The sequence below is a fragment of the Amblyomma mixtum genome, chromosome 2, assembly GCF_055824585.1.
Source record: "Amblyomma mixtum isolate Tamu chromosome 2, ASM5582458v1, whole genome shotgun sequence".
Taxonomy (NCBI): domain Eukaryota; kingdom Metazoa; phylum Arthropoda; class Arachnida; order Ixodida; family Ixodidae; genus Amblyomma; species Amblyomma mixtum.
This window is the reverse complement of record NC_143013.1, coordinates 21,081,667-21,105,356: the sequence shown is the minus strand read 5'-3', so window position 1 is coordinate 21,105,356 and position 23,690 is coordinate 21,081,667. Positions and strand designations below refer to the sequence as shown.

Below are 23,690 nucleotides of genomic sequence, written 5' to 3'. Positions count from 1 at the left end.
CACGTAGCAGCTTGTATTGAAAGTCCTCGTTCGGAAGTTGCCATGGATTTGAGCAAGCTAAAGAAGCCAGAGTTGATGTTGCTGTGTGAAAAGCTGGGTATTGAGGCCAGGAAGAGTCACAGAAAGCCGCAGCTGATTGAGGCTATTAAGGAATGTGGTGCTAAGGAGGGAGACAAAATTTGGGAGACCTGGGAAGTCATTCAGGAGGGAATCAGGAACGCTAAGGAGGAGGCCGACAGGGTTGAAAGGGAACGCAAGGAGAAGGCCGTTAGGCTTGAAAAAGAGCGCCTTTACCGCAAGGAAGCCGCTAAGGAGGAGGCTGACAGGATTGAAAAAGAACGCCTTTACCGCAAGGAAGCCGCTAAGAAGGAGGCCGACAGGGTTAAAAAGGAACGCAAGGAGGCTGACAGGATAGAAAAAGAACGCCTTTACCGCAAGGAAGCCGCTAAGAAGGAGGCTGACAGGATTGAAAAAGAACGCCTTTGCCGCAAGGAAGCCGCTAAGAAGGAGGCTGACAGGATTGAAAAAGAACGCCTTTGCCGCAAGGAAGCCGCTAAGAAGGAGGCTGACAGGATTGAAAAAGAACGTCTTCGTCTTAAGGAAGCCGATGAAAAGCAACTTGCTTTAATGCGTTTGGAGTTGCAAATTTTACTGGCGAAGCGCGCCGAGAGGAATTCGACATTAAATCAGGAGGTTTCGGCGCGAGAAGAGATTAAAGTCGGCAATGAAAACTGCGTATCTTTGCCCATTGCCCTCGTCGCGATTGAGAGCCCGCTCGAGGTGCGTCTGACCGAGGCAGCCATCTCCCAAAACCTGCCTAAGCAGCATCCCTCGATTTGCTCAAATCGCTTGGATGTGCTGCCGAAAGAAAAAGGCCTTTGTTTTGGAGACAATGCTGCGCAGGTCCTTACCATTTCGAAGGCTCGTGAGGTCGCGGCGCCAGCAGAGCACGTGGTTGGACAGGGCAAACCTCAGCCTGTAAGCCCGAAGCCTGTAAATTCTCACAGTGATGAGCCAGAGCCGGCTCTAGTAAAGACTGGCGATGAAACGGACGCCGGCGACTTAAATTGTGACGGCTCCGCGTTACCTAATGACGAGCCAGCCCAGGACTTACTCACTACTAGCACAGGGGTAAAGAGTACCAACAGTAGTGCAAGCTATAGTGAGTCTTCCGAAGGAGGCGCAAATGATGAGCTGGGGCTAGGTGAGGAACTGAAAAAGAATCTAGTGTTGCCCCACTCAGATGGCTTTCTCGAACTCCTTCGTGTGGACAGGGAAACGTTCGCCGCTGAGCAAGAGAAAGACCAAACCGTACAAAACTTGAGTCCCCAAAGTGACATAGGTGTGTCACGGAAGAACATACCTTTCCAGCTCCGTTCTGGCCTGCTGTACCGCCAGTATAAGGATAGGAAAGGTATCGAACACGACCAACTTACTGCCCGCGTCGCGATCGAGAGCCCCCTCGAGCTGCGTCTGACCAAGGCAGCCGTCTCCCAAAACCTGCCTTTGCAGTATCCCTCGATTTTCTCAAATCGCTTGGATATGCTGCCCAAAGAAAAAGGCCTTTGTTTTGGAGATGATGCTGCGCAGGTCCTTACCATTTCGAAGGCTCCAGACTTCGCAGCGCCAGCAGAGCACGCGGGTGACGAGGGCAAACATGACCCAGTAAGCCTGATAAATTCTCACGGTGGTGAGCTAGAACAGGCAATTTTACAAACTGATCATGAGGCGAACGCCAGCGACTTTACCTGTAATGGTTCAGCGATTGCTAGTGACGCGCCACGCAAACCACCTGCGAAGGTTTCCACGGAGCGGCAGCGCACAGAGGTGGCCAAACGGGAAGAGTTAATTAAGGGGAAAGTGCGGCCCTTGTTGAATGCTCGACTGAAATCCAAACCGCGTAGCCGCCCCAATTTGGCGCCTCGGTGCTCAAGAGTTCGCACCCGCCCCGTGGGAACACAAGCCAAGAGAACGCAACGCGCGAACCCAATCCGAGAGAGACGGATACGCTGGCACGGCATTCGCACTCGTTCGCTCCCTTCTCGCATTCTGCTTTCTGAGCGTCAGCTAAACTTCAGAACCGCGAGACTTGGACGAAGAACAGTTAAGGGTCCCAAGCTGAAATTCCTAGCCTTGTGTCCTGTTGCACCTGCTAGAGCAGCTATCGGACCGCGGCCGCGCAGGGGGCGGCTGAAAAATAGGAAGCAGTAAATTCCTCTGATCGCAACGCTGTTTGCAGACGGATTCGAGGAATAATCCCGTCTTGAGTTGAATGCTTGTCTCTTTTGTTCATTTAACTCTCCTGTACAGAAATGCAAGCTGGAATTCCTAGCATTATGCAATGTCTCATCTGCTGAAGCAGCTGTCGGACCGCGGCTGCGCAAGGGGCGGATATGACGCATAATCTCATATTGAGTTTAATGCTTGTTTTTTGTCTTTTGTTCTTTACACTCTCCTATGCGAAATGAGAGCGAAATTTCGGAGCTTGGCATTGCGGGACTCAGTTCACATGCGTTGCCGAAAGGTGCGAGTAATGGCAACGCTGATGGCCTCAGCCGAAGCTTTCCCGTGTAATGCCCTCTCCTGACTCCCCAGATGTTATTCCGCTATGCAAATTTGTATTTTCTTTTTTGCTTTAGCGGGAATCATTTTTTTTTCTCTGTTTTGTATGTATGTTCAGCAGCTCCACCTTCCCTTTGTGCTCTCACGGGCGGTGGCTTTCTGTGACATAAACCGTGCTACGGCGCCCCCCCGAAATTTTAGGAAATTTTTCCCTTTTGACTAATCAAGCTCTGTGTATTCTGGTTTGGTCAAACTTGGAAACTTTCGGAGGAGGACGTAAATTTCACGCGACAGCTCATTTTTTCTAAACAGACTTTGTCGACCGAAAACAGCTTGGCAGTTCTTAAAGTCGGTTTGGCGCTTTCTGCTGGTTGGGCTGTGTACCTTGCTGGTTGAGCTCGTTACAGCTGTCAACGAAGCAGGAAGAACCTTTGGGCCCAGCTGTGACCAAAGGCCGAACGGACACAACTCCAGGTCTCTGCGCGCAGCAGCGTTGGCTGCAACCACTACGAGACCTCTTCGGGCGGCGGACGTGCTGTTGTGTTTCTACCCCCCCCCCCCCCCCTTTAACTCCCTTTGTGTTATTTATTCACAAAGGAAAATTGGGTCACTGACCAAGTCAAGAAATGAAAAATGACGGTTCTCTTTGTGTGTTCCCGTCACACCTGTGTCCACTTCGGACCACGTGGGCCCGATCATGCAGCTACCGTGAACATTCATCGAGGCCTGCTGTTGTAACCGTAATTCGGACCACGTGGGCCCGATCAAGCCGCTATCGTGAACATTCATCGAGGCCTGCTGTTGTAGCCGTACTTCGGACCACGTGGCCCGATCAAACAGCTACCGTGAACAATCACCAAGGTCGACAACCCCGCGACGACCATGGGAAGTGGGATGTTTGGAATGCCCCTCCGAGCCTCAGCGGATTAGTGTAGCAAGAATGTCGAGGGCCATTGTCAGCAGAAACCCCAGCGACCACAGCGGAGATGACCACTATAGCGGCGACAAAGGCAGGCGAGGCCCAGGAGCTTTTGTCCGAGCAACCACCGTGAATGCGGAGGCGACTTGGCGGCGCCGGTCACGCTGGCGGATAATTGAAGAATTCTGTGCCCCCGACTCGCGTTCTGGGAGATCGGCGGGGAGGCAAGTTCATTCCCCTGCTGGAAGACTTCGGGAGGTTCCTTTCCCGCTGGGCTGGTTGAGTCAGCATTCTCCCCCTCTCATCGACCCAGCTGCGAGAGAGTGAAAAAAACCCGCACCTGCCCAGCCGTGGGCGGTAACAAGAAGGTCCCCTTCGGTCCATCCGATTGGACAGTGCTCGTCGACCATTTTTCCCCAGCCAGGGATCTGGGGAAACCGGACGATATTTAACTCGGCCGTGAGTGTGGCCGAGAGAAGCCTGCTAGCTCCAGTCGACTACGGTTGACGAAGACGTTCCTCTTCCACTAAGAGCCATTCTCAGTCCCGCTCTATGTAAATAATGTAAATATGTGAATACAGTTTTTCCTTCACTTCCCCTACTCCCCGTCTCCGGCCCACGTTTCCGTCCTCCTTCGGCACAGCGGCGGTGCTCCTGGACCCGATGCCTGGTGGGACACGCTTCTAGCATCGACAAATATATCACCAGGGAAAGCCAGGAAACCCTAGCAGCGCTATCATGATCTAGCAATAACTGCAACATAAACGAAAACTGCCGATAAGTGGTGCTTCGAATTAGAAAACATCGGGAAAAACACGAAGCACAAAAACGTGGAGCAGCCACATGATCAACCCTGAAAGCTTGTCGCTTCTTCCATTGTGTTTCGTGCTTTTGTTCTGCCAATTCGAAACGGATAAGAATAAAAGAGCCCAATTGTCCTCCCTGTTATTCTCTGCGATACCGTCATGTTCATTCAAATCAATCTACTAATGACGTGCATCGCCTTCGCTCGGACTAAAAAACAACATTACTCATCCGCGCCTGCAGCGAGCGAGTGGATCCAAGGCAGTGCCAGCATTCGCGTTGGTCTCAGAGGTATACGCCTACGATTACTAATACTACTACTCAATGCTAATTAAGCCGATACTTCTCATAACAAACACTACTCTCTGTGCGCCGCTCCGACTTACGCTTTTTCTTTCCGCACCACTTGCAACGGAAGCGGTGAAATTTTACGGGCAGTTCCTAGCTCTTAGCGAACTGTGCAGGCTGTTGTGGCATTCCACATCCCGACAGTAACGACTTCCAGCTTTCTGCGAAGACGTATAGGTCGCTGCCATTGCGAAATGTGGAAAAATATTACGCGCGCAGCCCGTTGCACACGGCCACGGTGCACACGGCTAATTTCTTCTCTGTAAGCTCCGCGCAATTTCGCCTCTCTCCGCCAGGGGGAGCGAAGCGGCCACACGGGCATTAACGCCGCGCTTGTTGCCCTACTGCCTCCTGTTGCCGCCGCGCCGGCAAACCTGCTGCGCAGCTGCTCGAAGTCCTGAGCGCCGCGCCGTATCTGCCGGAAATTGCGTTCGTTGGAGCCGCCGCTATCGTACGTCAGCGTCCAAGGTCGCACTCGACGCTCTCACCGATCCCTTGACGACCTCGATAAGCTGATAGCAGTCACACCACGTTCCGCTTGCCGACGAGGCGGCGCTCGGTGAACACCGCCCTGCCAGACAGACAGTAGTCGAACAACGGCGCGTCATGGCGGCTGCCAGCGACTGTTCACCACTGGACGATGACCACGTCGAGCTGGTGCCATCGCTGCGGGGAGGCACAAAGGCGAAGTACCGCGGCTGGACGTTCACGCTGGAAACGAACAACGGCATGCGCCACCGGTGGAGATGCGACGTGCGCCTGTGCAGATCGCGGCTCACCACCGACGCCTACGGCGACCAACACATGGTGTACGCCTTCCGTCCGCACGATGAAGACGTCCACATTCGAGAAGCAGCCAGAAAGAAGAGGCGCTCCGAGGCAACTTACAAGCAGGTGCGTACGCAGCAGCTCTGGTACTTTACAGGCTTTTTTTTTTTTTTTCACTAAATTAGGCGCTTGAGCAGGGCATGTAATGCAGAGGCAAGATAACCGATGCTTCTTAAAGATAAGACTGGAGTCTCACGAACGGAAAGCGCAGCAGTGGGCGGCAGAATGTTAGGTAGGGGGATGAGATTAAAAAGTTTGTGGATATAGGGTGGCTGCAGCTGGAAGAGGACGCAGTTAATTGGAGAGATACGGGAGAGGTCTTTGTCCTGCAACGGGCGCAGTCAGGATGATGATAATGATGAGCTGCATGAAATCCACCTCTGCACGTTGTTATGAGGCCACGGGGCACAAAGTGAGATCACAGTTGTTACCGCGAGGTATGTAGTTAACGAAAATTAATGATGAACTTTTTAGCCGCTGTGGCTAGTTTGATTGTCTAGTTTGAAAACACTGAGGTGGTCGCATTTCTAGAATGGTCAATTTGGTAATTATTCTAGAGTCCGCATGTGCCAAGATACCCCCCCCCCCCTCCCCAAAGTTTCCACTGTTTTCGCGTAATTATGCATACAAGGCTGTGACAGTCGACGGGAGACGGGTGACAGTCGACGGGTGGCAGTCCATAGTTTGACGTAGCTGTGCCGTTACTCCAGTTTCGGTAGAAGCAGCTATCAGCTTCTCCGGTCTCCCTACGCCGTTTGTGATGAAACGCCACTTCATGCCGGAAGGAATTTCGCGCCGATCTTCACCGCCTTGCATGCGTAATTATTCTGATCGAGCTGAAAATTTGGAAGCGAATATCTCTGTACAGACGCAAGTTGGGAAAATTCTACAAATGGAATTGTTGCAGGAATACGATTACCTGCAATGCAGAAAGTTGGGCGAGTTGGTAATACATTTTGAACTTAGCAAAGCGCAATTAAAAGACAGGGGACATAGAAGAAGAAGCACACAGGACAAACGCACTCAGGTCAAGTGTTTGTCCTGTGTGCTTCTTCTTCTATGTCCCCTGTCTTTTAATTGCGCTTTGCTAAGTTCAACACGATTACCTGTGTGTTTTCAGTACAAACATGTTCGCTAATTGCAGTCACTACGAAGTTCAGCAAACGATATTAGTTAATTAGGTTCCTGACAGTCACAAGTATAATCTCAATTTGTGTCCCCCATGGTAGTATAACTTATGTGTAGAGGTGGATTTCACGTACAGTCTTTGTCAAAAGTATACAGCCCACGGGATCGCTTCTGAGCCCTTCAGTGCGGCTCCTCTTGCATACTGAGGGACCCTAATATCACGAAGGCAGGAGCAATTTATGCCCGCAATCCTCCCAAGCTTAGGACTGTCAAATGTGCTAAAGAGCCCCGCTACACGGCTTGGAAGCAAACACTTTGGGCTGTATATTTTTGACAAAAACTGTACCTCTCAGCGCCTAAATTTAAGAAATGTGCAAAGAATAATTTTTATCATTTTGTGCAGTTACGTCAAGCGATCATCGGATAATCGAGCGTTGGAAAGCGCCTTGCATGCGCGAACATAACCAGCGTTCTGCTTCCTAGCACAAGTAACCGTCATAGATTCCAACCCGCGGCCGTGAAAGGCCCAGTGCCGTCGGAGCTGCACTCTGGTGTGCATATGAACACCGCACATATCGCCGCGCTACGTTGTCATTACGGGTTAGTGCGCTGTGCCGTGCGCTACACCCTAGGCGTTGTGCATAATTCTGTAGCTACGACAGCCCTCTCTCAGGCAGCCTCACTCATTTGTCGCTCATACCGACAACTTCGCTATAGGATGCCGCATACCTGCCCGCATAACGAATGGCAGCTACGACTAAATGAAAGCGATCAGGTTAGTTATCGATCTGGTTAATTCGATGTTAGGGAAACGCCCAGGCGGAGGAGGCAGTGGTTGCTTTGGTGATGGTTTCCCTGAAGTCCTCATGTGTATTTGCGGACTCCCAGACTTCATGTTGGAACTGTACCAGAGGAAGGATTGGCGAACATGCAAGACGATTACTTCAGAGTAGAGAAGAGAGCCTTAGCTCCTTTATGATATAGACCCCAGGACACTGAGCGGATGTTGGAAACGAAGGGGCTCGCACCGTTGCCCACGCGCTTTTATCCTGGATCCTCTATCATTTGCAGAAACATATTTATCCAGAGCCGTTATCAATGTATAGCGAATTACTTCTGTATTTGAAACTAACAAGGCTAGTATACGCCGAACCGCATAATTAAAGGGCCATCTAATTGATGCCCCATTAACAATTTCCCTTCCGTATCCGTGCATGCTATGGTCGTTATCCCGTAGGCCGGTCTCGCCGCGTCCACGTAAACTGCCTCTTCCATGCAGCCCCTTGTTCTCCTCACGGCCTTCGCTCTAGCCTTTCTTCTTTCCTTATCAAATTCCGGACGCATGTTTCCCGGAATACGTCGCACCTCTGTATTGCTTCTATGCTGTTTTCCCAAGTCCTCTCTGTCTTCCGTTGACCATATGCATGTGAGCCTTAGTCTTTCCAGTACGTCCCTTCCTATCCTGCCTCCTGATAGCCGTATCCTTTGCGAAATCGAATGGACTTCAAATAATTTAATTTCTTCTACAGTCAAATGAAATTGAAGCAAAGTACTTATATCAACTGAGTCAAATTCAGTTATATGCTTCCACATTCATACGATCCGCATTGCGCTTCCTGCGGTGGTGTGGCTGACTTATACAACATGGTATGGGTATCACAGAACAATCCAGATACTGCGAGAATCAGTAAACCAATAACTGAGGATTGCGAGGGGGCGCTGTCCAGCTCACACCCTGAAGACTAGCCCTGGCTGGTGAACCGGGCAAGAGTGGCGGCAAAAGCCAATGGGCGCCTGGAATGAGATCCCAGCCAGCTAACCTTGATTTAGTCTGTGCATTAAATGCTTTTATCACTCTCTTAGCCGTTCCAAAGGGCACGGTCATATCATCAGCATCATCCTGGCTTTATGTAATATTTAAGCCCGTGTAAAACTTACCACCGAGATGTGCTCGCCACGCTGTGATAAAGCTGGGGTGGTATTCTGCCGGTGTCGCCTTTTGCGACATGTCGCATATGGGCGGGGCCTAAAAAAGGGCTTACAGATGCTCGAAGAAACGGAAAAAGCCGCCGGCACTTTCGTCTGCCGTGCATTCATTCACTCCGAGAAGCGACAATTTACCACTGCTGATTCACTAGCAGCCATAGAGTTTCTTACTATTACCTAGAGGGAAAGCTGGCGGCGCTGCACTTCAGCCACCATGGACGCCCAAAGCATCATGGGGCGGTGAGCTACTTGTTGCGAGACAGTCGTAGTTTATCGTGAACACGGAGTGGCACTACTGAGATGTTTCAGTCCGAAAACGCTGTTCGTGTGTGCGCAGACGACTTTCACGCGAACGCAGTGTGCAAAAACCATAGTAGTAAAAACGCATAGACACACGACGCCAATAAAAGGTTTCACTTTTCCGAAATGCCATTAAAAAACTTCTTGAAGTATCTAAGCAACAACATTTTTTTCTAAAACATATTTACTTTTAAAAATGTGCCTGTTAATTACAAAATATTAGCTTTTATAGTGTTCAATGCTTGGCCAATAGGAGAGCGAGTCGTCTCTTATTTTGGGCAAACTTTGCACTTAAATGCTTTTCTGCCCGTTTGTTGCAATCATTAGACAAGATATTGAATGTTAGGACGTTTGTAGTTATCAAACAGCTTTATTTTTCTATGAATTTTTGGCCAAAAGTTGCAGTTTCGCAACAAGTAGCTCACCGCCCCATGATGCTTTGAGCGCCCATGGTGGCTGAAGTGGTCTCGAGGGGTCGCCATGCAAACTCCCATAGACGGGCTGCCAGCTTTCCCTCTAGGTAATAGTAAGAAACTCTATGCTAGCAGCAGTAGTTTCGTATCTTTTATAGCAGGAATATTTGCCATCACATGACGTCTAATGTTCAAAAAAACATTTGCAAATTTAATATAAACTCGCTTTACTTCATTTAAGTCTATAAAACACCGCGAAAAAGCTCCAAATCTATTTTTCTTTCGTTCCGGACGGTTGTGCTAGGTTTCGGCTGCGTTTCGGGCAGTTGCAGACGGTAGCAGTGTAGCTGGAGGTCCCATTAGGCTTGCGCGCTCCAGAATTGAGAGCGTATCTAAAAAACTAGGCTGAATTGCAGCTTAAACTTTATCGTCGAAGCAAGGTAAGTCATAGCGAAAAGTAACAACACCAGTAGTTGCCGGTAAACATGCCGACCGGAATCGCAAGGACTGCTGAATTGGCTGAAGCGGGCGGCTCTCGCTTGAAAGGACGTCGCCATGTTTTCACGCTAAGGGCGCAAAAGCCGCAACTGCCGATTGCGTTCGTACGCTAACGGTAGCCCGTCGCCCGCCCGAATCGCTTCAGCGCATTCCGTTGTTCGACTAAGCGTAGTAAATTGGGGCAACGTCACTATGACGTAGCAGGAAGGCGGGTCCGTGTCGTCACGCCGTCGTCACCGCGGCTCGAGCCAAGCAGCGAAGAGCGAATGCGACATGTCGCAAAAGGCGACACCGGGAGAATACCACCCCTGGATATAACTATGAAAAAGTGACGCAGTCTCATCATGAAGCCATTGATTCTTGGTCACTGCTGATTTCTTTTGGAAGTAGTGCCTACGACATATCGGTGGCATGCAGGGCGGAGAGACGTACGTGCAGGCGTCAGAGGTGGCCTATTTAACCCCATTCTTTCCCGCAGAGCAGAACTGCCCAACGCTAAAAGGCTAGATACTACTTGTCCATGCCAGTCGCATGCAGATTCACCTGTGAGCAATGGTGCTCAAGACAAGGGGGCTAAAGATCGGCGTATCGTGCGGGTCGTCGTGTGAGCGGAACTATCCTTTGGTCCCCCGGGGACATCTCGCAACTGAGGGGTTCGCCCTCAAGCGGGCGACTCGCCGAGCCATGATCCGCAGAGAGGTTCCCTTTCAAAGGTCGCATACGCCCCCTGGTGCAGGCCGTTACCAAGATCGGCGACTACGGCTACGTGCTGGAGAATCAGGAACCGGGCCTGCTGTTCTGGCGCTGCGAGTACGTGAGCTGCACCGGACGGTGCCGCACCACCCCTGACCTCCGCCTGGTTGCCGGCCCATCGCACCACCTCAAGGAGCTGCACAGCCAGACAGGCCGGCCGGATGCGTGCGTGTACACTCTGCCCTTTCTAGGTGTTTAATGGCAGCTACGTGCAATACTTAAAGGACTATGGACTGCTAATTACACTGCGTGTTTTATTCTTTCAGATGTTGCTTGAGACATTAGTGTATACAAGAGACCGACACGTGCGGTAGCCATGAAACAACTGACGTTTATTGCCCGCTCACCGGAAGTGCCCGAGCACGTTGCCAGATTGGCTGGCGTGCACCGTACAGTTTTAGCGGTCAGCGATACATCCTCTTTTCTTTAAACATTGAGAAGGTGACTATAGAGTAAGTCCTTCACAATAGGGAGCGGGTGATATGCAGGACGGGGCGCCTTAATTCTGGTAGGCCAACCGGCGGGGAGGCCTTCTGAGTCTTGAGGACCGTCTTAAACCTGCACCAACCACTCTAGTCGGTCCAGAGGATGTAGTGTGTTCTGTAGCAGTCTCTGCTGCTCCCCCTCGAGGTTGCACCGCTGGCTGCTCCCCTGTTTGTTGCTTGGGCGACACGCTTGGTTCGGTTGCACCCAACACTCCAGCTGGTCTAGGGGGTGTGAGAGGAACGAACTCTGCGGAACCCCTTTCTCCTGCTGCTGGCGAGGATGCTGTAGGCGGTCTTAGTAGTCTAGGTGGTGTACACTGCTCCCTTGCTGGGGCTGTTGATCTTGCATTCGATAACGGAGTGTCAACACGCATGAGGGCCTGTTGGGGTCTTGTCACTCTCTGCAACACTGGGCGACTTTCCACGTCTCCAGCGTTGCGTCCTGTAGGATGAAGCTGTTGTGATGTTGGGTTGCAAACCTCTCTCGTTTTTCGCAAGTCTTGACGGTTCCTTCTAAATTCGCTTCCATCCTCTGTTATTACTCTGTATGATCGAGGGGCCACAAGATCTAAAACTATAGCTTTTGTGCCCCACTTGCTTCCAGACCTAATCCGAACGCTGTCTCCAGGCTGTAATGGCGGGAGCTGCTGTCCTTTGTTCGTATCCTGCTTATGTTTTCGAGGTTTTGAGAGCTGCTGAGCTGAATCCGAGCAGGGGTCCGGGAGCGGCGTTCTGCTGTCGCGACCCATGAGATACTTGGATGGTGAGACACCGTCTTCCAGCGGAGACGCACGATAGTTGAGGAGGCCAAGCCAAAACTCCTCCTTTGATAGTCCTGCCTTCTTGAGTAGCCTCTTGATTATTTGTACGCCTTTCTCCGCGAGTCCATTCGATTTCGGATAATAAGGGCTGGAAATGATGTGTTCAAAGTCAAACATCACTGCAAAGTCTTTAAATTCCTTGGCTGTGAATTGGGGGCCTCCATCAGTGCAGACTTCGTGGGGGATGCCATAACGTGCAAATATCCGAGATAGTTTGTTTATGACCTCAGTAGTTGTGGTGCCGTTCAACTCCTCCACCTCCGGATAGTTAGAGTAAGCATCGTACACAACAAGGTAATGCATTCCAGCATGCTCGCACAAGTCAGCTCCCACCCTGTACCAGGGGCGACTGGGCGTACCCCGTAACAGCAGAGGTTCAGCAGGCTGTTTGTAAGCATGTATCTGACAAGTCGGACACCGCTCAGCCATTTTCTTCCTGGTTCAGTTGACTCAGTGGCGATGAAGTAGAGCTCTACCCGTTGCTTGAATCGAGTCCAGTTGTCCGCCACATTATCCCCGAAACGTAACGGCTCTGGAGGCGGAAGCTCCGTCATTTTTTGGCGCGGGAACTGGTCACTTCTGACACCATGTATACAAGAGACCGACACGTGCGGTAGCCATGAAACAACTGACGTTTATTGCCCGCTCACCGGAAGTGCCCGAGCACGTTGCCAGACTGGCTGGCGTGCACCGTACAGTTTTAGCGGTCACCGATACAATTAGTATACATGGTTAACCACGTTGTTTTCGCCTACGACCGCTGAATAAAATATAATTGTTTTTGTTTTGTTTTTTTTATGGCAGAGTCGGCCATGGCGGCGACGTGTCCAGTGCCATGGAGACCGACGAAGCTGCCAGCAGTGAATCGCATCTTCCGGAAGCTACTGAAAGCTTAGAAAGCAACGCTCTACTGCTGTCTTTTTGTAGGAAGCAGAAGGAGCTGGCGGAGAATAACCAGAACCCGAAAAAAGAGATTGAGGAGCAACGGGAACAACGGCACGAAGACGGCACCAGTAGCACTGTAACAGTCAAGCAGGAGCCCACTTCCGAGCCGGATTCACCTCCACCTTTCCCTCCGCTAGCTGCTGCAGCGGGTGATGTCGTCACCAGCAAAGATTCAGAGACGAAGGACCGGTTTGACTCGGGGCAGTCGGCGACTGCCAATGGACAAATACAAGACAAAAGTCCTCACTCCGACATCCGTCTCAACTGCCCGAGCCAGGCAGCTGCACAGCCGCGCGAGGCTCCTGACGCCATTGTGGGCAACGAGTGCATTGCCCTGTCCGACTCCGGAGAGGAAGATACGCATGAGGCCGGGGACAACAACTCGGCTACAGGTGCTGACAGCGCCGAGGCCGACGAGGAGACGCCGTACAAGAGCGCCGACAGCTTCTTGTTCGGTCAGAGTCACGTGACGAGCAGCAGCCGTCGCGTGCGCTGCGCGGAAGTGTTGGAGATGACGTGCGGCGGGGACTGTGACAGCCGAGAGCGAGAGCTGCGAGCCGCCATCCTCGAACAGATGCGTCGCCTTCTCGAGGCCGAGACGGACCTGGCCAGAGAAAAGCTACAGACCGAAGCCGTGCGCGGAAGTCTGCTCAGGCGAGCACTTGGGGGCTTTGTCGTGAAGAAAGAACCTGCATGAACTGAGCTGTTAAAGGCTAACGACCAGGTTGTCGTCGGTTCAGCTCTGAGTGCATACAGCAGGGTCACAGGCAGGAGGCGAACCCTCCGATTGCATCAGCAAGGGCGTAAACGGAGGCTCGCGCTCGGCGTTGATCATGTGCGCTGCAGACTGGTGACTGGAAGTGTCTTAGTGCAGGAAAGTTGTGCAAAATAGCTGCTCTAATGCGTCCGCCGCGAATATTATTGTGCCATTCCGGTTAGACTCCTGCGCCGTGGGTGTCATAACCATAATAAGCAAAATTTTCTGCACCGAAACATTACAGCCTCGTAGAAAACAGTAACTTTTGACGAGAAGGCAGTTAATAAATGTACGGTTGTAGTCTCGTTGTTGCGTGCTCATTTCAAATGAAAACATTGTTTTGTGAATGTGCGTGACCTGTAGGAACACCTCCCTCTGTTGCACAGCCTAGATGATATCCGTTTCTCTGAGAAAGACGAGATCTTTTTGGCCCACGTATGTTGCACGTGCATGAACCGAGGCCAGCCAGCTGGAAGCATCTGTCCTCTGGTATATTTAAGTTAAGTAACTAGAGTACAGAGAGAAGAAGGGTAATGTGTTAATGAAATCAGAAAGGATTATAACGGCTGTGAAAACAAGTACAGAGTGGGAGGGACGAGTAAGCCGGGATATGTTAAAATTCAGATGTTGAAGAAAAGGAAAACATTTTCTTGACCGACAGTGCAGTACACGCATCAGTTCTTAAACACTTTCTAACTTAAATGGCCTAGCTTCTCTGAGGGATCTAGTAATGTTACGTCCGTCAGCAAACTGTGCGTGATTTTAAGCGTAAAGATAGCAAAAAGGAAACCTAACTTGGCGAAAGGTTTAAGAAAATCCTGATTTACATCCCGCAGAATTTTTAAACGAAGACCGAATGTGAATGGCTCTATTTATACTGGCTGTAAATTCTGTGTTGTGGCGACATTTCAAATAAGCTTTACATAATAGCCCATCTTTGTGGCACAGTTGTTTTTGCTCTGTCCATATAGACCTCTCCGTATTTAAGCGAGACAGTGGACGTATAAAAATTCAAAAATGTCCAGTGTGACAGAAGCGTGCATTTACGTTTTTTTTTTTTACCGCTGCTTATCGTTTATTTCTCTCTGCCTTTGGGTTTGTTGAATTTGTTCGCTTTTAAATACTTATCATTATAAGTATTGTTAGTTAATGCATATGTGCTATCAGCGTGAAAGTGTCGCTCCCTCACTCATTGTACTTTTCCCTCCCTTTGGGGCTCTTAGGGGTAACATTAATGGTACTAATAAGACGCAGCGGTTCCAGGTGTGACTATGAAAAAAAAAAGTATGATGAACTTTTTTTTTTTCGAGAAGTCATGAAAACCGTTAAAGAAGAGCTTGCAATCGCCGAGATCTCTCACCGAAATTGCGTAATGCAGCGACGTTTGACGTAAAATGTATTTGCCAGATTAGCGGCGGGATAAATTACGACGTTAGAGCTCTCACGAATTTCGGCAGAAGAAATGGTTTAATCCGCAGTAAGAGCATATAAACAGATTTTAATATCCGCTTCAGCATTGCAATAATTATAAGGCTGCGTGCACTTCGCGAAATTTCCGCAGGAAAACTGGATATCAAGTGCTGAACTAGTATTTTGACAGAAAGCGCCATGAGTTCTAGCATCTGCAGCAAAAACAATAATAATAATAAATATGACGATTACACCCATGGTAACGCCGATGATTTGAGCGCTGGCTATATATATATATATATATATATATATATATATATATATATATATATATATATATATATATATATATATATATATATATATATATCTAAAGACACAACAACGTTTCAGTCCCATTCATTGAGAATCGATAACACTCATACAGTCTGCTCCGTCCTTTTTTTTCTAAGCTTTTCGTGCGCGATGCATCCGAATTCCGCAAAAGCCAGCGCGCGGAGACCAAAACTTACAAGGCAACAGCTTCGTTCTGCAGAGGTTACGAACGGCCTTTCGACTATACAGAGCCAAACAGCCAGAGCCGTGGAGGCACTTTTATTTGTCATCGCAATGAATATAAAACCTATTATGTTGACGATGAAGATGGAACGCCGACCAAAGAAAAACAAAAACAAAACAGACGTTTCGGCTGAAGTACATACATTGAAGTACATCAGCCGAAACGTCTGTTTTGTTTTTGTTTTTCTTTGGTCGGCGTTCCATCTTCATCGTCAACATGTTTGTCCCCGACCAGACGAGTTTTCGTCGAACTCTCGACTTCATAAAACCTATTATATGTGCCTGAGCGTGGCTGCGCAGTTTTAGCGTTTTCTTTGAAGTTCACAACTTATCCTTAAATTGTGAATTATAATCACAATATTCTATAACATTATAATCATACAGTGCTATCAGTTAACCGACCTGTTTTTTTCTTCGTTTTTTCGCTCTTCTCTCTTCCCAGAAATGCTTTCATTACGTCAGGTGAAAAAGTCGGAAATAGCTAATCAAACTTTTGCGTAGAAAAACATTTCACGAGAGGCCACCCTAAGGCCAACCCCCACCCCCACCGATAGTGCGGATAAAACTGCTGCATAAGCAAAACCGAATGCAGTTTCCCCTTAGAGAAGAGTAATCAATAGTAATGACTTGGTATATGTATCAATAAATTGTCGCAGTCTCAAAAATAAAACCTCAGTTTGCTTCTCGCCTAGAAATGAGAAAGTAGCTTATAGTGTTCGGACGAGAATCTTGACACTAATCGGGGGCACTAAAATTTTTCTGCCTTATTAACCTGTGTACAGACAGGGTCGTAATGTGCATGGTGATGGTGTACTTTTTCGTATGGATGACAGAATATTAGCCATGTCCATAAATATTGAAACTGAGCTGTGTTAAACAGTGCGGCGTGAAATTATGCTAAATTTTTCTCACCTCTGTCCGTTGATTTTTTTTACATATCACCCTGTTCTCGACCACCGCAAGCTCTCATTCACATTTTATTAATGCGCTGTTGAGATTACAAACAGCACACCTAATTTTTACTGGTGATTTTGTCCTGAAAGAATGTTGAATAGGACGCAGTACATCAGCTACATTGAAGTACATCCGCATACTATACATTTATCTAAGTAAATTATTAGGGGCCCCACTCCTTGATTCGGTGGTACGTACACACTCGGACCCGCTGCCTTGAGCAAATGCATTTTTTATTTTTTTATTTTTGCACAGACTGAGATTTTCCATCGTATATTGTCACAGTGAATGATATACAGTGATAATGATCTCGCCACTAAATTTTCTTGCGCCGAGTAAAAGTAGCACACTGCAGCACCACGCGAAGTGTTCTTTTATGACATAAAAGAGGAAACTACGAGTCCTGTCTATTATTCATGTCCCACACATAACTTTTCTTGCTCTTCTTTTCATGATTTTTTTACTTCTTGAAGACATATTTTTTGATGGTGCTATAGGTTTTGCATGTTTACTCACATCTCTTGTAATATGAAGAAGTGTCCATGGCTGGCTGTGCTAATGTTTTGTTGGTGTTCTTTATTTCCTGTGATTGTGTAGTTTTCACCTTGAAGTGCTATTTCGTGATTGCTTGTGTTGGCTTTTCTTCCATTGTAATAAGTGTTCATTTGGACCTTCACTGCTGTTGCCAAAATGTAGGTGGTCCAGGGCTCTGTCAAGCTGTGAATATGTAGCTTTTACTCCGGGCTCCCTGTAACCATGCACTGCATGATGATCGAATAAAGTATTATTATTACACACGCACACGTACACCATCCAGGAGAAGAGAACAGGCAACCGGAAATCTGGTTCTATTCGCCTTCATAATTGTCGCAAAAAGGAGAAAAAAAGATGATGCCATAGGCAGTGCGAAGGGAAACACGTCCTAATGAAGAAATCTTTTCGCAAACCAAGACGAGACACGAATCAGAAACACACACACGCACGCACGCGCGCACGCGCACACACACACACGCGCACACACACACACACACACACACACACACACACACACACACACACACACACACACACACACACACACACACACACACACACACACACACACACAAGAGCGCAAAACTGCAACTATACTTCCAGAAACCAAACAACGCGTGGAGGCCCGATGCGTGATGGGGCGAATGCAAGTCGTATGTATCTCGGAAGAAACAAAAGCAGTGCTAAGTGTCATCGGTATACACCTCGCTCGCAGCGAGCACTGCGCGGGTACGAATACGCTGCCTATATTAAATTGTCCCGGCTTTCACTAGATGGCTCTAGAAGCTAGAGGACCAAATGAACAAGGAACGTGGCAGCATTTATCCATCCAGAAGCATTTCCGAACTAGAGAGGCATGAGCCACTCCGAAAGGCACTGTATTTTCAGATCTATATGAAGAAAATAATCTGCACCACTCCAAACTGCCCTCTACCAAACTATAAAAAGAGAGTTTACAGAAAACGTGAGTGCTAGCGGACAATACAGGTGGCGACGGGCTCGTTGTCAGCTTTAAAGAGAAAGGAAACAATCAAAGCGCAGGAGTGAGCAACGTGTCCGCTCCATGGCCTGCTCTATCGCGTTGCCAAGCCAACACCGGAAGTTACGTTCGCTAGCGTCGCTCTCGACGTTGCCTTACGTCGCGTTCCGCACGTCCGTCGGGCGAAGCGTGCCTGTTTTAAAGGCCACGGCGCATTCAGTCCGCCTCCAGTGTGGAGCTGTGTGGCTGCCGCGTAGTGTTTTGTACGAGCTCGTCGGCTGGAACAAATATGCCAGCGTCGCAAGGTGTGGATGGGCGCGCGGAGTCGCCCGCGGATATCATCGAGGAGGTCGCCGCCGATCGCCACAGGCCAAGGCTCAGATACCAAGGCTACATGTTCCGGTGCCTAGGCTCGAACGGCCCGCGTTTTCGCTGGCGCTGTACGGTGTCCAGGTGCAGCTCCCGCCTGGAAACCGACAAGTACGGCGACCAGCACCTAAAGTACTCTTTCGAGCCACACGATGGACCAGCGCACCTGGATGCGGTGCCTGGAAGGAGGAGGCGCTCACAGATGTACCAAAGGCAGGTTCGTGCACACACGCGGGTAGCCGTTGCGCCCGGAGCTTTCTTTGGCGCGTTCGTGCCGCGAACGGAGTCTTACATCCATTTAGCGACTCCTGGGACCCCACTGGGTGGTGGTGAAATGTGCCGGAAATTATTGCGTCTGTTCTCAAGCTATGGGTTCATAACGCTTTTTAAAACGGAATTCCAGGGACGCTTCTGTGAAATTTTTGAAACTTTTATACTTCAGTAACTGTATTAAGAATGTTAAGGGACTTTTATATTTTACCGACATCAGACCAGTTATGAAGTATGCCTTTGCAGTTTGGGACACCCTGTTGGGACCCATTCTATATACTATGCTGGAGCGCTTACAGAATCGTGCAGCGCTGTTTGTGACTGACAACTGTCGTTTGAATGTTCGTAGTATGGGATTAAGCAGGTACCCAGGTGGGACTGTGAATTAAGCTAGAATTTCTTTACGTCATTTATTTCAATAAAACTGCTATTACGTGAGGTAAACTGGCTCAGGGATGACTTCAAGCGCTCTTTCTTTCCGCATGCCATCAATGATTTGAATAAGCTGCCACGTTCTGTTGTTTAATGTCGATCCCGATCCGAAGCACTGCTCTAGGCACCGTAGTCGGATTTAGGGGGGTGGGCGGGGGGGGGGGGGGGGGGGTGCTTAACGCAAGTGAAACGCAAGGCTACTGAAATACCACCAGGGCTTTCATTGAAACGGCTCACAGGTGGATTAAGACTGAAATGTATCACTTACCTTTTGCAGAGATGCTGCTACCTCATTAAAAGTTAAACAGTATCTCGGCAAGGAAGTGTCTCACTCGTACGGCTGGCTCTACATCTCCGCCGTTTTTACTTTTATTGGAACTTCTTTCCCTCAGTTTCTTCATTTATATATGAACATTACACCGCCGTAACTATCCAGATTCGAGATTCTTTTACCTAGCAATATCGGCCAGTGTTCATGACAAGCCTCAACTAATCCCTCTTGTTGAATGCAACATCAGCGTGAAATGAACACGAATAAAAAAATCACAAAAATATGATGTGCCTGAGAAAAAATACAGCCGGCACCAATGAACACTGAGGAAGAGCGACCCTTACGCCTTCGAATCGAAAACTGATTGCTCTTATGGCTTCTCTTTCTCAAGTGTGGGGTTAAAAATCGGGGAGATAAATCCGTTCTTCCCGTTTAAGCGCGGGTGACACAGTTCAAAACCGCGCGGACCCCACCCCGTGGTCGCGTACGCTACCGAGCGCACGCCGACCACGGCGGGCCTTGCTCTGCGGGAACAAAGGAACGACACACTGGCTGACACAAACAAGGCATTTATTGCTATAACAACAATAACGCCAGCTAGCAACAAAATACACTGAGGAATCGAGGATATCCGACTCACCAGCACGGTTACGAGCGAATGTTCGCCCACGGTAGGGCAGAGGGAATATCTCCGAGGCCAGACGGGACGAGCTGAGGGGAACAAGTTTCCACACGAGGACGCCCGCGGCGAAGAGCGGAGCTTTGCGCGTGAACGTCCAACACGCTTCCCTGTCCCAGGGAGAAGAGAGCCAGCTATCCCCCACGCGCGCGCAGCAAAACGCCATCCGTGGCGCTGGTGTCGCTACGACGCGAGCGCCCTCCCCTGTTAGTTAAAGTAACCAAAACAGAAGAGCGCGTTTCGGAGGAGCTAACAACAGTGGGGTGTGCAATGCGGGAAAGTGAACGCAGGAGACGAAGGCGTCCCCACACAAGAAAGATATTGTTTTGCCGCTCCGGTTTCCATTGTCTCATTAGCGTTTGATTCGACGCTACGACTACGGTCATCAACGAATGAAATGCAAAATTCAGAGCACACGCCTCGTAATATTGCTGTGCCTGTGCCGTGCCGGCTTCGAGTGATTTTCCTCGGAAACATTAAAAAAACTTTGAGATCACTGTGGCTACCTACATTGGCACAATGCGAAAGCAAAACGCCCACATACTATATCGACGTCCGTGGCTGTTCTGATGTCCATGTACCACATCGACGTCCGCGGCTATTTTGACTTCTAAGTGTATTTTTAGAGTTTTTTTCGCGTTTAATTAATTCACTAATTACACCTCATGAACCAAATTTTTCCCACGCCAACTTTTTGTCACACGGTATGTCACAATCAGACTTGCAAGCATTTATCTTCGCAGAACGACGTAATCGTGCAGAAAAATTTGCGGACACTTTTTGGAGACGCGACAGAGCCACATATTGCACTCGCATTAATAACAGATCTGAGCTTGCTTGTGCTATAATTACAGGCTTCTGAACCTCCATCGAGTCCGGCGTTATAAAAGCCCAGGCGCTAACGTTATGATGTTTAATTCGTCAACACCTGCGCTGGGAGGGCGTGAATAAGATGCGCAATAACGACACTTTCGAAGCGATACCCTGCTCTACAGCTTTACAGCATGCGGCCCCTTTCGAGTGCAGGTGATTGAGGGCTTCACCTACGTGCTTGAGAACATCCTTGCTGAGCTGAACCAGGCTTGCTGGCGGTGCGAGTTTGTTGGTTGCCCGGGACGCTGCCGTACCACCTACGACATGCTGCTGGTGGCCGGGCCTTCGCCCCACAGTTGCCGCGCACCGCAGACCACTGCCAGTCAGGACCCGTCAGCCAGGTGCGCCGTCGTTTTTACGTCTCTCTGCGTTTACCACCGATTACCGAATGTCCACGGTCCACATCCGAAAAACAGGGTCGCGGCACGCGCCAACAGAATGGCTTTGTTTTTGTAGTCTTTACCATGAGCGGTAGGAACTATAGTTACTGGCAATTTTTCGGGTGACTTTTTTATAGTTGGAACAATGCCTACTCAACTCTAGACCTGCACATACCAGGTGTTTCAGTGAAGATTATCAGTAATTCTAAAAAAAAAAGGCTTTTGGGGGTAAAAATGGGGCTTTTGCGGCTTAGTATTATACCAGTGCTGGCGAACACCAGAAAGCTGATCAATCGTGGTCCCTTCTCGCGTGAATCGCGGGCTTTATAGTGGTCCCTTTCCTCCCGACAGCGCCCCTCAGGCTGCCTCCTCATCCACTGCTGGAGAATTCGGCCGCCAGTCGGCCAGCGGAGATGGGATTGCGCCGCAGCACGAGGAGGTTTCTGACGCCATGTATTGCCCCCAGGTCATCTTGAATGAACGGTCGTCTCCGCTGCCTTCGTCAGCTGCGACTGGTGTTGACGCTCGTGCTGTCGGCGACGGCGGCGTTAGCGGAACGCCATCAACGCCGACGGATACCCCGCTCCGTGCTAGGCACGTACCCAACAAGAAGCTCGCGTGCTCTGATGGCGAACAAGTTCCAGAAGCAGGTCCGCCGCATCGCAACGGCGGCAGCTCGACCGTCCCGGCTGAGCAGCAGCTGAAAGAAAACGCGAGCAAGGATGACTCGACCGTTGAGGAACCCGAGGTCATTGACCTGATGGATTCAAACGACGATGATATCTGCGAGGAAGAGCAGGCATCCATGAACACTGGCTGTGAAGGCGAGAGCGACGACGAGTCCGACGGGCAGGACTCATCCTCCGAACGAGAAACATTAGAGATCAAGCTGCTGGAAGCAGAATTACGAATAGAGTGCTTGAAGCGCAAGCTGCTCGAGCGCAAGCTTCTCGAGGGCAAGCTGCTCGAGCGCAAGCTTCACAGCCCATCTCCAAAGAAACGCCGCGCTTCGCACGCAGGTCCCTCAAACCACGGGGATGAGTAGGCTTACATTATCCCGCCCTGCTAGATCATGGCTTGCTGTCGAACAAGCGAGCTCATACATAACGGGATGCTCAAGCTGGTCACTGCCTTTTCATTTTGGACAACAAGAGAGAAATCGAAAGCGGAAGATTGCCCCGGAAAGCGTCGTCGAAAAGGGAAACCATGCGGGACCAAAAAAAGTGAATCAATAAAATCTTCAAATACCGGGTAGATTTTGTCAAGGGAGCGGACCCTAGTGCCTGGAGTTCCCGTACGTTTTCTTGGGTTCGATATTAAGGCGAAAGCCCTTAATGCCTCATACTGTCGTGACCAAGGAATGTTATCAAGTGTGCCCGCCTTTCGGAGTCACTGATAGAAAAAAAAACTGTGTCGAGGCTGGGAATCGAGCCAGGGCCTTTGAAGTGGGGACGCTACCACTCCGCCACGAAGCCTTTTTTCTTTCATGGTATTTATTTACATGGTTTTGTATAGAAAGCATATATATACAGGCTTCTTTTTCTTTGTTGCCTGGCTTTGACACATAACATTCAACACAACAAACAATCAACAAAACACACTAAACGCCATGTATATACACTATATACACACGGCACTGTGGTGGTCAGCCAGCATGAATCTGGCTTCGTCAGATTATAATTCACGCTAATTGCACAGCGGCTCTAGTCTCGAGAGCCACTCCGGAGGCTCCGCAGCGGCTTTCTGGATGGCCAGAAACCAGCCCATGCTTTCCCGAAAGTAAATTCGGGCAGGTTTTGCGTCTTAGTCACAATGGTAGCCTGCCATTCTGGAGCGCAATACACAGTGGAGGCCTATCAACATTGTTAGGTCAAACGGTATCCCATCCTCATTTTCCACAGATAAGTATCGGATGCCATACGGGTCTAGTGGTAATTCTTTCTTTGGGGTTCGCTGCAATATTTATTTATTTATTTATTTATTTATTTATTTATTTATTTATTTATTTATTTATTTATTTATTTATTTCATTACCCTCAGGGCCAGAGGGCATTACAGAGGGGAGTGGGTTACACACGAAAGTGAAACAAAAAATACAGCTGTAAATACACTTAAAAATTAGACATAAATGAAGCTCACAGAAAAAACGAACAAACGGGTTACGTCAAAACATTAAAAAAATTAACAGCGCATATCGCAGAATAAAAACAACAACAAAAGGCAACAGCATACAAGAAAAACAAAAACGACAAGAGAAATCACGTTCAAAAAACGCATATAAGGCAAGGCGCATATAAGGCAAGGCGCATGCGGGCATATAAAACAAGTGGAACAACCATAAAAAAAATAAAGATGACAGTGTTAAGGATTCTCGAGTTTATGACAGCAGCAGGTTGGTTAAAGCAGATTTAAACGTAGAATTATCAGAAATTTC

The 23,690-nt window shown here is 49.1% G+C and overlaps 2 protein-coding genes across 2 annotated transcripts; both read left to right on the top strand.

Moving 5' to 3' along the window:
* The first annotated feature begins 5,060 nt into the window (after positions 1-5,060).
* Positions 5,061-13,852, top strand: LOC149358635 (uncharacterized). The gene is made up of 3 exons (XM_089570775.1): positions 5,061-5,527; positions 10,523-10,704; positions 12,650-13,852. The coding sequence occupies exons 1-3, from the start codon at positions 5,240-5,242 to the stop codon at positions 13,485-13,487; spliced, it is 1,308 nt and encodes a 435-aa protein (XP_089426901.1). The 5' UTR covers positions 5,061-5,239; the 3' UTR covers positions 13,488-13,852.
* A 3,713-nt stretch (positions 13,853-17,565) lies between these two features.
* LOC149358634 (uncharacterized) lies at positions 17,566-22,579 on the top strand. The gene is made up of 3 exons (XM_089568885.1): positions 17,566-18,568; positions 21,030-21,217; positions 21,608-22,579. The coding sequence occupies exons 1-3, from the start codon at positions 18,272-18,274 to the stop codon at positions 22,299-22,301; spliced, it is 1,179 nt and encodes a 392-aa protein (XP_089425011.1). The 5' UTR covers positions 17,566-18,271; the 3' UTR covers positions 22,302-22,579.
* Positions 22,580-23,690: the final 1,111 nt, after the last annotated feature.